We start from the raw sequence: 12,046 nt of genomic DNA on the forward strand, positions 1-12,046 counted from the left end.
ATGAAAAATTCATTTTTGTAGATACTCCAAGAAATACAATGGAAGTATTTCATACTTTAAAATATATTTTATAATTTTTCCAAATATATTAAAACTACAGTATATTTTGGCAATGATACCAATTAGTCAAATGAGATGACCTTTTCTTCATCACAGAGAATAAAAACCTATATCATAAGTATGACATCTTAAAATATTGATTGAATAGTATTGTGGTTGGACAGACGGGTCCCACCTTCTGGGGGAAGATACTGTCCGTTGGTCCAGAATGGTGATGATGGGGTCCGGATTTGGATATCATTTTCGTCATAAAATCTCAGGGACTGAGTCGAAAAATTAATGAAACACGAATTTATTTTAATTGGTAATCAAACAGTAAAACATCAATTCCATATCATATTATAAACCGTAAAACAAAATCAAATATTTTCATGATCACAATTATTTTTTCATGGTCTTTTTATAGTCCCCTTTTTTTCAGTCAAACAATAATAAGCAAATATTAATTTCATCCTTGTCCATCTCGAAAACTGGCTAGAACCAGTTTTGAGAATGAAATCAAAACAGGCTCGGTATAAGTGAACAAATAAAAATATAAATGGAAATGGAAATATACGAATATTGTACAAACAAAGAGAAAAATATAAATGATAAACAAGTTATATCGTACAAACAAAGGATAATATAAATTATAAACAGTGTTGAAACACAACAAATAGACTAGCTTTACTCATCGAGATCTGATTCCCAACACAGAACAAATTATTAAAAAACTGGCGCAATCGCAAAGAAGATTAAATTTTCATTTATGAATGATATTTGGACTAACTTTTTAAATCATTATAAAATTTTTAATTTTACATTTTATACTGATTTACATACCTGTTTATTTTATATAGCCATAATATTTTTTACCGTATTATATTCGCTCTTAATATTTTATTATTCGTTTTCATATTTCCAAATATGATTTGTTCTAATAATTTTATATGAAAATTAGTTCTAAATTTTTTTATATAATGTAGTTCTAATAAATTTATAATACTCAAAAAAAATCATTTCAATATAAAAAAAATTACTCCCCCCCCCCTCCCCTTCCCTAGGAAAATTCCTGGCTACGCGCCTGTTAGTCCCTGAAAGGTATTTCCTTACACAAATTTATAATAACACTACAGCACAAATATAAATGATAATATTTTATAGAATATATTAATAGATGTAGGGAGTCTGGGATAAAACGATCATTATTTGCATTTTTATCATAAATATTAAAAACAAAAGGAGCTAAGCAAATTTTATTTTACATTAATATGTAATCGAATTCTTCACCTATAAAATAAATGGCGAAATTCTCTGAAATATATAGGGTAGGTTTATTCTTTCTTTACATGCTGGTATTAATTTTTGGTAAAATCAGATTTTGAAAATTTAAAAATCGCCTCCCTCTTTAATGGTTTAAATTTGAGAGATTCTCGAATCACTAAGGAGCAAAAATATCAGTTTCTTTTAAAAAAAATTAAAATATTTTTGAATTTTTTAAATATCATGACATAAATTATTTTGTTTTTTTAAATATTTTCTTAAAATGGGCTACAAAAACAATATATAATATATTTTATGATGATTCTGGCATAAATATTTTTATGCTAATTTGAGATTTAGTTAAAGATTGGGTTTGAATTGAATACCAAGAAATCACATAACGCCGGGTCTAATTAAGCTAGAGCTTTGAAATCTAGATTTTAATAATTTCATTTATTTTTAAAAATTTGATGACTGAATATCCCCTTTTTGAGGAGGAAAAAATGAAAGAAAGAAAAACGATAAAAAAAACTAAACATTCCTAATTATTCAGGTGATAGCATACGGTTTGATATTTCACAAGGGTTCCTTCTGTCGTAATTATTTCAATTTGTTGGACTTGATAGTTGTTTCCATATCTCTGCTATCTTTCGTTTTAAAGTAAAAAAAATTAATTAACTTATACTTATTATATTTATTTATAATTTAGTGCTTCTTTTTTTAAAAAAAATTATTCATTTGAATTTTGCATCAAAGTCTTGTGGCATTTTAATTTATGTCATTACTTTGACATTTATCTTTTCATGATAAATCATATTTTTATCATAACTAAAATAAACTAACTTATAATTTTTCCATTTTAGTAAAAGATATAAAGATATCTTTTTTAACATAAATTATAAGATTCAAAATTTATCCTCAATCATTTATAAACTCGAGTAAAATTTTGGATTGGATCCCAAAGGCAAAATATCTTTAAATTATAATAGATATAAAAAATATTATTTTTTGTAAAATTTATATTTAATGCTGGAAATTATATCCTCCACATATTTTGTCATCGGGCATTCTGTCTTAAATTATGACAATTTATTTTTATGTTAACTACTTACAATATTTCTAAAATAAAATAATAATCCCTTTCAAAGGCAGCAAGCGATATCCGCCATCAAGATTTTAAGAGTTTTGAGAGTACTACGTCCACTTCGAGCTATTAGCAGAGCAAAAGGATTAAAAGTTTGTTCATTCCTCTTTCGATTTTTAGAGACCTGCTTGCTCATACCAAATCTAATAATAAAGCCCTAGCCTCACGTAGAAACTAGCCAAATCTTAAAAACCTGCTCAAGCTGGAAAATAATTTTTTTTTACAAACATAGGCCAGTTTTGTGAATGAGTACCTAGCAGGCCTCTAAGAATCATATCAAACATTATTACATGTATAATTATATCTTAAATAAATATCGATACAAAAATAATATTTGCTATTTAATCTCACAGCACGTAGTCCAATGCGTTATAGTGGCGGTAAAGACCATAGGCAACATTATGCTCGTTACATTTCTACTTCAATTCATGTTCGCTTGTATCGGTGTTCAGTTGTTTAAGGTTCGAAAAAAATTGGACAAAAGATTAATATGATATATTGTTACTTGTTACAATTTTCTTATATTTAGCAGTCCCGATATAAAATTGTTTAATTAGCTGTAATTATTATTTATAAAAATATTTTAATAATAATTAACGGTGTTTACCGATTTTATAAGAAAATTATAAAAAAATAATAATTTCTTTAATAATTAAATGAAATCTTATAATTAAGCAATTATTTTTTAAAAAAAGTTCGTTTTTAAAATTTTTCCAATCAATATTTGATCATTTGAAACATCTGAAACTGAAGGCCTACTTTTTAAAAATATTTTTTTCATTTTTAGAATTTAGATTTATTAAAATCTTATCATTTACAATAATTTTCAATGTTTTTAAATTTATGGTTCCTTGATAAACTTTTGAGCAATATATAGTAATGAGTATTGGAAAAATATATATACAGGATTATTTTTCTTTTAGCTTTTTTTTATTTATCATTTTTTTTTAAAAATTATAGGGTCGATTTTTTGTTTGTAGTGACAGGGGCAAGATAACCCTAGAAGCGTGCAAGTATAAAATATTATAAATATGGGCATATATTGTTTATTATGTATTAATAAAAATTCTAAAAACCATCCCGGTACTAATTGATTGAGTCTAATTTTAAAATATTCATGAATTGATAAGAACGTAGTATAATTTTTTTTTTCTTAAAAAACGAAGGGGAGAGTTCATAGTTTATCCGGATGGTAACATAAACAATCCTAAGATGGAACCGAGAGAATGGAAACTGAACGACTTCAATTTTGACGATGTGAGTAAAGCTATGCTAACTCTCTTCACAGTCGCTACGTTTGAAGGATGGCCCAAGTAATTTTATAATAGTTGTCTTTTTGAGTAAATTATGTTAGGCCAAAGTAAGCGATTTACAAACCGACGCATCGTTCACTGATACATGCGATATATTTTTTTCCCATATTTTGGAACCTGAACTAAATAGGAACTCGGTTCTCAATATGTTTAAAAAGTTTTTCCTGGTTCCAGTTCCTAAAAAAAATTTTAAACACTAAACAAACAAAATGAAATAAAGTTTTGAACACTATAATTTGATTGTTATTGTTAGAAACGGTTCGAGTTCCTGGAAGTTTTAAAAGGGAGTTTCGATTCCTAGATTATTTATCCCTATTCTGTAAACTGTTTTTTACATAATCTTTTTCCCCATTTAGATAGGATAGTGAAAACTGCAATAACCCATATAATCTACATTGCAAAATTAGTTGTTTTTTTTTTAAAAAAAATTTATCTAATAATTTTACAAACTTGGTTCAAATAAAGTTCTATATAACATAATGAAAATGTTACTTAAAAAAAAAATTTATAACCCCTATTTAAAATAAATACTTAATTTCTTTTTTCAAAAAAATTGTCTACAAAGGTTACTCTACTTGGGTATCGATTCTAACAAAGAAAATCTCGGACCCTTTTACAATTACAGGCCCTTCGTCAGCGTTTTCTTTATAATTTACATTATAGTGATAGCGTTTTTCATGGTTAATATATTTGTCGGTTTTGTCATTGTCACATTCCAGAACGAGGGAGAACAAGAGTACAAAAATTGCGAACTCGATAAAAATCAGGTATTTTTAATTTTAAGAATTCAATTTTATATATTCTTTTTTAAAGTATTAATAATCAATCATAATCAAACTGTTATTGTTTTTAATAAATGGATGCTCAAAATGTATATGTTTTAGCGCCGTTGCGTAGAATTTGCCTTAAAAGCGAAGCCTATCAGGAGATACATACCCAAAAATAGATATCAGTATAAAATTTGGTGGTTTGTGACGTCGCAAGGTTTTGAATATGGAATTTTCGCCATCATTATGATAAATACAATATCTTTGGCCATGAAGGTATTACATAACTATTTTATGTAAATTTATGGGTTTTCTCTCAAAATAGGTAGGAAGGAAGGAAAAGGAAAGAAAGACAATGGCCAACTCATATCTTTCACTTAAAATATTTTCTTTTAATAATGTGTTCATATAATTTCGTAATAAAATGATTAATAACTAAATATTACCTAAATTTATTTATTTAGACTTTAATATTTTAAAAATAAATTCATTATCCTAAATATAAACTTAAGTTTTATGGACAAGACGAACAATATTCTAAGGCATTAGACTATCTCAACATGTTTTTCACTGCCATTTTCGCCATCGAATTTTTGCTCAAATTATTAGCCTTTAAATTTAAAGTAATACCTATTGTTTAAAAAAAGTTATATTATAATTTTATAAACCCATTTGTAAATGTTTCTTATCACGTGACTAGAAAATTGAAATAAATAGGGTTTCGATTCCGTTAATATTTTTTAAAAATGGGTTTTTGCTCCTGTTCTTAATTTTGGGGCGGTCCTGATGGTTTCAAAATCTGCCAAAGTAAATAAAATTTAAACAATAAATAAACCCACTAAAATGAATAATTCAAGTATTTTAAAATATATATAAATTACTTGCGATATCGTTATAACCGGATCTTGGAAATTTTAAATGGGATTCTGATTTTTTGAAACTTTTACCAAGGTTTGCTCTTATATTTGTTCCGGTTATAAACTAGTTTTAATCCTGCTATATACTATTGTTAGACGGCTCGATTTAAGCCGATTTCAAAAACGGCTAACTCAATATCTTATCCAGAAAAATATTACACTAGCCTGAAGATTTTGTTCATAGATGGCACAAAATTTGGACATCTATTAGCAAAATCTTGAGGCCTAGGCTATATTTTTCTGATTAAAATAGTGATCAAATCGAGCCGTTTAATAACATTACTGATATAAAAAAAACTTTTGAAATTATGTTCTTTAATCGAATGATAGGATTTAATTATTTATATTAAAAAAATTGCACGCCTTCCCCAAACAGAATTATTTTGGAGATGCCTGGAATGTTTTCGATTTCATTATTGTACTTGGTAGTTTTATCGATATCATATACACCGAAGTTTTATACGTAAGTCATGCGTAATATATTTATAATTATTATCTTTTTATATAACCCCATAAAAACTGCCTATTATCTAGGGCAATTTTTTTTATATTCCTATAATCTCATTCTTTGAATCACAAATATTTTTAAAAATATGGAATATTTCAGTTAAAATCCATTTTTTTTAACCAATAAAATCTACAATATTATTTTAGTTAAGATGAAATTATTATCGTTTTTATTTACAACTGTCATTTATTTAAGATTAGTCTGATTTATCACACGAATTTTTCTCCATTCAATTTTGTAGTGTTATTTTTAGCTCTAGTCTTTAATATCTTATTCTGCAAGTGGCGACATCATGCTTTAAGAAATATATCATCATATATTTTAAAAGTAGAACTGATGTACTTAATATCTTTGCAAATTTAAAATTATTTATCATAAAACATTTAATAAAAATTATTTAACGCCTAATTAAGTAATTTATATAGGGGCTTGAGTGGTTATATAAAATTATTTTGGAGAAATTGTCGCTGGAATAATGAAGAGATCTTCATATTTTTCTAAAACATATTTTAACATTACTGATGTTGAAACCTAATATTGTTGTTACGCAAAAAAGTGCGGAAACACTTGAGATCAAGTTCTGAAAAACATAAATAATATTAATAGGGATAAATTTTATGTAATATAACAAACAACCTTATCAAGAATCTATAATAACTTTAAATATTGAAACGATCTTGCCATATTTTCAAAATATTGCGCTTATATCCACTCTATTACTCTAGCGACTAATATTAATATAGTATTAAATGACGGATAGGTGAATAGTATTAGTTCATTTAATTTTTTATATTATTATGAAGTAATACATATTTATTGCACATTTATTTTATTTTTTAATTTTTTTTACATTTTTCCGAATTTGCCCTAATCGCTTGGGGATTTGAAAAATAAATGTGACAATAAAATTTATAACGGATTTTGCTAAAAAAAATACAATGGGTTGGTGTGCAGTTGGCAGAGGTTAGAAATATTGAAGCAAGTTCCAAATATCGATTTTTACAATTTATTTTGCTTATTTTTTTTAACCAATTTATGTTACTATCTTTCGGCTTACAGTTATAATTATGCGCCACTAATGCCTTTGCTTTAATACGAACTAACATCGCCCGGCTTTTTTTAATTATTAATGAATGATTTCAAAATAAATATATTTCTTTAAATTTTTATTTTCAAAAATTGGTATTTGAAGCATTTATTTTTGCTCATGAACGAATCAAGCTTTACAACAATCTTATTATTTATAAAATATATATTTTGAGCTTACAAACATCTATATTATATAACGTATATATATATATACGATAAATTTGTGCAAATTTTATTTTTTGCTTTTTATGCATGCTCTTGCCCTATATTTTTTTACGCATTTTATTTATATTTTTTTATATTTGTGAATGCCTTTTTATAATAAAATTTTTTTTTAAAAAAAAAAATTTTATATCAATATTATCTTTATTTAATTAGCCTGGTGCCAGTATCATTAGCATAAATTTTTTTCGGCTCTTCCGCGTCATGAGACTGGTTAAGTTGCTAAGCAGAGGTGAGGGAATTCGGACTCTGCTTTGGACATTCATGAAATCGTTTCAAGTTTAACCAACAATTTTATCCCCTTTTTAATATCAGGTTCTAACTCCATTTTTGGTCGGAATCGAATTATTTATTCTTAGGGTGTGGTCACCCACCCCTTTACAACCAACCTCCCACCCAGATATTCTAGATTAAGCTCATTTTTCTAAGCTTAACTGAAGCCAGTAAATGAAAGATAGATAAAATTTAAAAATCGTTTGAAAAAGTTTTTTGGGCAGGTCTCTTGAATAATATTTTGTAAAAAAATTTGCATTGGAAATGGATTCAGGACTTTTATAAAATTTTAATTTTAAATGTTTGACTTCATGTAGTTCTTTAAATGTATTTTTTATAAAAGAAATTATGCAAAGCTTTTTGTGATAAATTTTAAAAATATATTTTAGGCATTACCTTACGTGGCGTTACTTATAGTCATGCTATTTTTCATATATGCTGTTATAGGAATGCAGGTATAATAAATTTATTTATATTTTATTCATTATAATATGATTCATATATTTGTTTAATAAGGTTGAATATCCGTAGGGGTTTAACGTATAGGGGGATGGGGGGGGGGGAGATAAATAATTTAGAACAGTTTTATATTTCGGTATCTCAAGCAGACTCCCAGAGTTGGGTAGTACTGAGGATACTTGTATCTAAAATACAAGATCCTTTGCATTTAATATCCTTTTTTAAATAAGTTACTTATTATCCGTGTTTATTTTAAAAGATCCTTGTATCTTTTTTATTTTCTTGACAAAATATACAGATGCTTTTTTAGTTATTACCTTATTTTATATTTGAATTTTTAAATCAATTTTGTTTTTTTCTTTCTCCTATCTTTAGTTAAGAATTATTATAAAATGAGATAATTTAATTTTATGATTCCGTTCCAAATTTCGTTCTACCCTTTTTGTAAATTAGATATTTAATTAAACTATAAAGTACTGTCTAAAACTAATAAAATAATGAATAGATTTTTAATATTGTAAAGTTTATGCTTATTTATATTTGATTATGGAATTTACCCTTTCTTCAGATACCAATAATTTAAATATTATTTTGTCATTATATTCAAATTATCAACATCTTTAAGAGAAATGAAATATATCTATTTGTTAAAATGTCATATGAACAAAATGCTGGGTATAAAATTAGTAATATTTGAGTAATTTCTATTTGTTATTGTAGTTTTGGTTAGTAAAATATTATTAGTGCAAAGAATAAGGATCTAACGATATGGCGCGAGGTGCGAGTCAGTAAAAATATATTTTATTAACTAATTTCTTTTTCTTTTCTTAAGGTATATATACATTTTTATAAGTCCAAATTAGAATACAAACGAAAAACAAAAAAGTAAAAATATTATAAAATATAAAAAGTAAGGTTACGCCGAAAGTTATAAAAATAAGGTTACGCAATAAAGTTATTAAATTAAATTACAAAAAATAATAAAAATTAGATTACAAAAAATATGGAAGTTGAACGATAGGTTATGAATTCTATTTTAAAAGACCAATGATGATTACTTATTAGTCTAATCCACGTAAGAAGAAACGTTATTAAAAATTAAGATTTTATACCAGAATAAAGGCATGTTATAAATTTTTAAAATCACTAAAATGTAAAATCATAATGGATATATTTGAACACACAAAAAGCCTTTAAAAAATTATTTATAATTTCTAAGTGAAATAATGATACTAAAATGTAAAATCATAATGGATATATTTTATCATATTAAGCATTAAGGATTATTTAAATCAATCATGTGATTTAAACCTTTTAATTCATATGTTTTGATTACATTTTAATACATTTAAAATTAAAGTTTTATCTTCTTGTTTAGGATTTTTAATGGTTTATTTTTAATTATATCTTAGAATTCATCTTTAGGATTAGTTGTTAATTTACAACAATTGGTCATCATTCAAGAAATCAAAAGATAATATTTCACTAAAAATTTAAGTAAATAATTTTTTAAAAGCTTTTTGTGTGTTCAAATATATCCATTATGATTTTACATTTTAGTATCAATATTTCACTAAGAAATTATAAATAATTTTTTATAGGCTTTTTGTGTGTTCAAATATATCCATTATGATTTTACATTTTAGTGATTTTAAAAATTTATAACATGCCTTTATCCTGGCATAAAATCTTAATTTTTAATAACTTTTCTTCCTACGTGGATTAGAATAATAAGTAATCATCATTGGTCTCACAAAATAGAATTCATAACCTATCGTTCAACTTCCATATCAGTTCTTTCTAGGTTGTCACATTAGGTTAGGTGCTGGTTATCATATTCCAGTCCAACATCCAGAGCCAGGACACCATGAGAAAAGAAGCTTTTTGCATGAAAGAACGTGCTAAGGTTTGATTCTTGGTCATCTCCATAGATTAGACATTGGTCATATCAATAGATTAGGCAGTCACAATAAATAAGGTAGTCATAATAGGTAGTCATCTCCATAGGTTAAGCAGTCTCCATAGGTTAGATAGTCATCTCAGTAGATTAGGCATTGATCATATCATAGATTAGGCAGTCATAATAGGTAGTCATCTCCATAGGTTAAGCAGTCTCCCTAGGTTAGATAGTCATCTCAGAAGATTAGGTAGTCACAATAGATAAGGTAGTCATAATAGGTAGTCATCTCCATAGGTTAAGCAGTCTCCATAGGTTAGATAGTCATCTCAGAAGATTAGGTAGTCATCTTTTTCTAGTCCACCACCCAGAGCCGGGGCACCATGCAAAGAATAAGGCAACTAACGATATGGCGCGAGGTGCGAGTCAGTAAAAATATATTTTATTAACTAATTTCTTTTTCTTTTCTTAAGGTATATATACATTTTTATAAGTCCAAATTAGAATACAAACGAAAAACAAAAAAGTAAAAATATTATAAAATATAAAAAGTAAGGTTACGCCGAAAGTTATAAAAATAAGGTTACGCAATAAAGTTATTAAATTAAATTACAAAAAATAATAAAAATTAGATTACAAAAAATTCAAATGCAAAAAACAAAAAGAATTAGATTATAACGCAACAATTAGAATAGTGGAGACCAGGACTAGTCGGGTTAAAATCATTATAGGCCCGAAAATAATTGTTGTATTTGAATTTACAAAATATCATAAGAAGTCCAAACCAGGGTTGTGTATTTGACCGGTTAAATATGGTCAAATTCAAATATGTTTTTAAAATTTTTATTTTGTATTAGTTACATAATTCACTATTAAACATGCCAATTTTACTTCTGAAATTATTATATCACTTAAAATATTTTGATCATCATCACATTGTAAAATGCCTAATTCTTGTATTATAGCACATGATTCATCAAATTCATTACAGTAAGATGCTCCTCTTGGTATTGGGTACCCAATAAATAAGGTGATCACATATATTTATATAGTTTTTTCCTTTTTTCAAACATATTTTTAATTTTTTAGAGTATTTGACCAGTTCAAATACTCTTCCAGTCAATTGACTGAATTTGATCGGTCAATTGATCGACTTGCCAATCCTGGTCTAAACACTTATCTAAAGTTTAAATATTTATACTTTTTTTTCAAGATTGATTCTAGTATAAGTAAATTTTCCCCAACAAATACCAAACCCGGGGCTTGTAGATTTATTAATTGGTTTATTAACTCTTATAGCATAATTAATATTATTATTCCATTTGTTTTATTGATATAATATACCATTTGCATAAAAATAATGGCAAAATATGATATTATTTGATTTTGAAAAAATGTGTAAAGTTTTTAATAATTTTTTTTTATTTATTCCTAATTTTATTGCATTATCATATAAAATTAATTTAAATCTATAATAGTAGTCAGTGAATACTTATTTATTTTATAATATTAAATAAATATATTATTAATTGACGACTAGCCTTGATTCTACTAGCCCCTTCTTCTAATATATGATTATTACCTTCTTAAAATTTATTTAAACATGATTATGAAACTTTCTGAAATGCGGATAATTATATTATAACTCAGGGTTATGGTTATTACGCTAATCATGAATGGAGCTATATTAACATTTTTATTCATGGCAAGAATATGAATATTTTCTCTATATATTTATGTTCTGTGAAAATAAATTATATAAAATCTAATTTTATCTCAAATTATTCTAATTTAATAAATATTAATCAGATAAATTTTTTCAAGTAAATGCCTTTAAATATATTCTCGTTTATCAAAAGATACAATTATCTTATATATTTTTAATAATATATATATATCTATGATACATTTTATCATAAAGAATCTGTATCTTTTTTTAAAGGACCTGCTTAACTCTGGCGATTCCTCAGGAGATAATTTACCTTAATAACTTTATTTAATAACTTCTTTTAATAAAATATAGTCATCATCTATAAAAATAATTACTTTGATACAAACACAGATTTTTGGAAGAATAGCTATGAACCCCGAAACAGAAATACATCGCAATAATAATTTCGCATCATTCCCTTTAGCTTTATTGGTTCTTTTTCGG

General features: G+C 25.8%; 1 protein-coding gene across 9 annotated transcripts in view; it reads left to right on the forward strand.

The window, feature by feature from the left end:
• Positions 1–12,046, forward strand: part of LOC135925039 (muscle calcium channel subunit alpha-1-like) — a 92,506-nt gene that overhangs the window by 60,068 nt on the left and 20,392 nt on the right. For 6 of the 9 annotated variants that reach the window (XM_065460180.1, XM_065460181.1, XM_065460182.1 and 3 more), the window contains 13 exons: positions 1,856–1,962; positions 2,451–2,538; positions 2,800–2,907; positions 3,407–3,459; positions 3,613–3,759; positions 4,325–4,526; positions 4,644–4,802; positions 5,039–5,149; positions 5,820–5,906; positions 6,906–6,929; positions 7,419–7,541; positions 7,925–7,990; positions 11,954–12,045. In XM_065460180.1, the coding sequence (XP_065316252.1) occupies positions 1,856–1,962; positions 2,451–2,538; positions 2,800–2,907; positions 3,407–3,459; positions 3,613–3,759; positions 4,325–4,526; positions 4,644–4,802; positions 5,039–5,149; positions 5,820–5,906; positions 6,906–6,929; positions 7,419–7,541; positions 7,925–7,990; positions 11,954–12,045 (1,367 nt within the window). The remainder of the gene's footprint in view (positions 1–1,855; positions 1,963–2,450; positions 2,539–2,799; positions 2,908–3,406; positions 3,460–3,612; positions 3,760–4,324; positions 4,527–4,643; positions 4,803–5,038; positions 5,150–5,819; positions 5,907–6,905; positions 6,930–7,418; positions 7,542–7,924; positions 7,991–11,953; position 12,046) is intronic. The other 3 variants (XM_065460185.1, XM_065460184.1, XM_065460188.1) reach the window with 1 other exon arrangement.

Source organism: Gordionus sp. m RMFG-2023, chromosome 2, assembly GCF_954871325.1.
Source record: "Gordionus sp. m RMFG-2023 chromosome 2, tfGorSpeb1-WG-v2, whole genome shotgun sequence".
Lineage (NCBI taxonomy): Eukaryota > Metazoa > Nematomorpha > Gordioida > Chordodea > Parachordodidae > Gordionus > Gordionus sp. m RMFG-2023.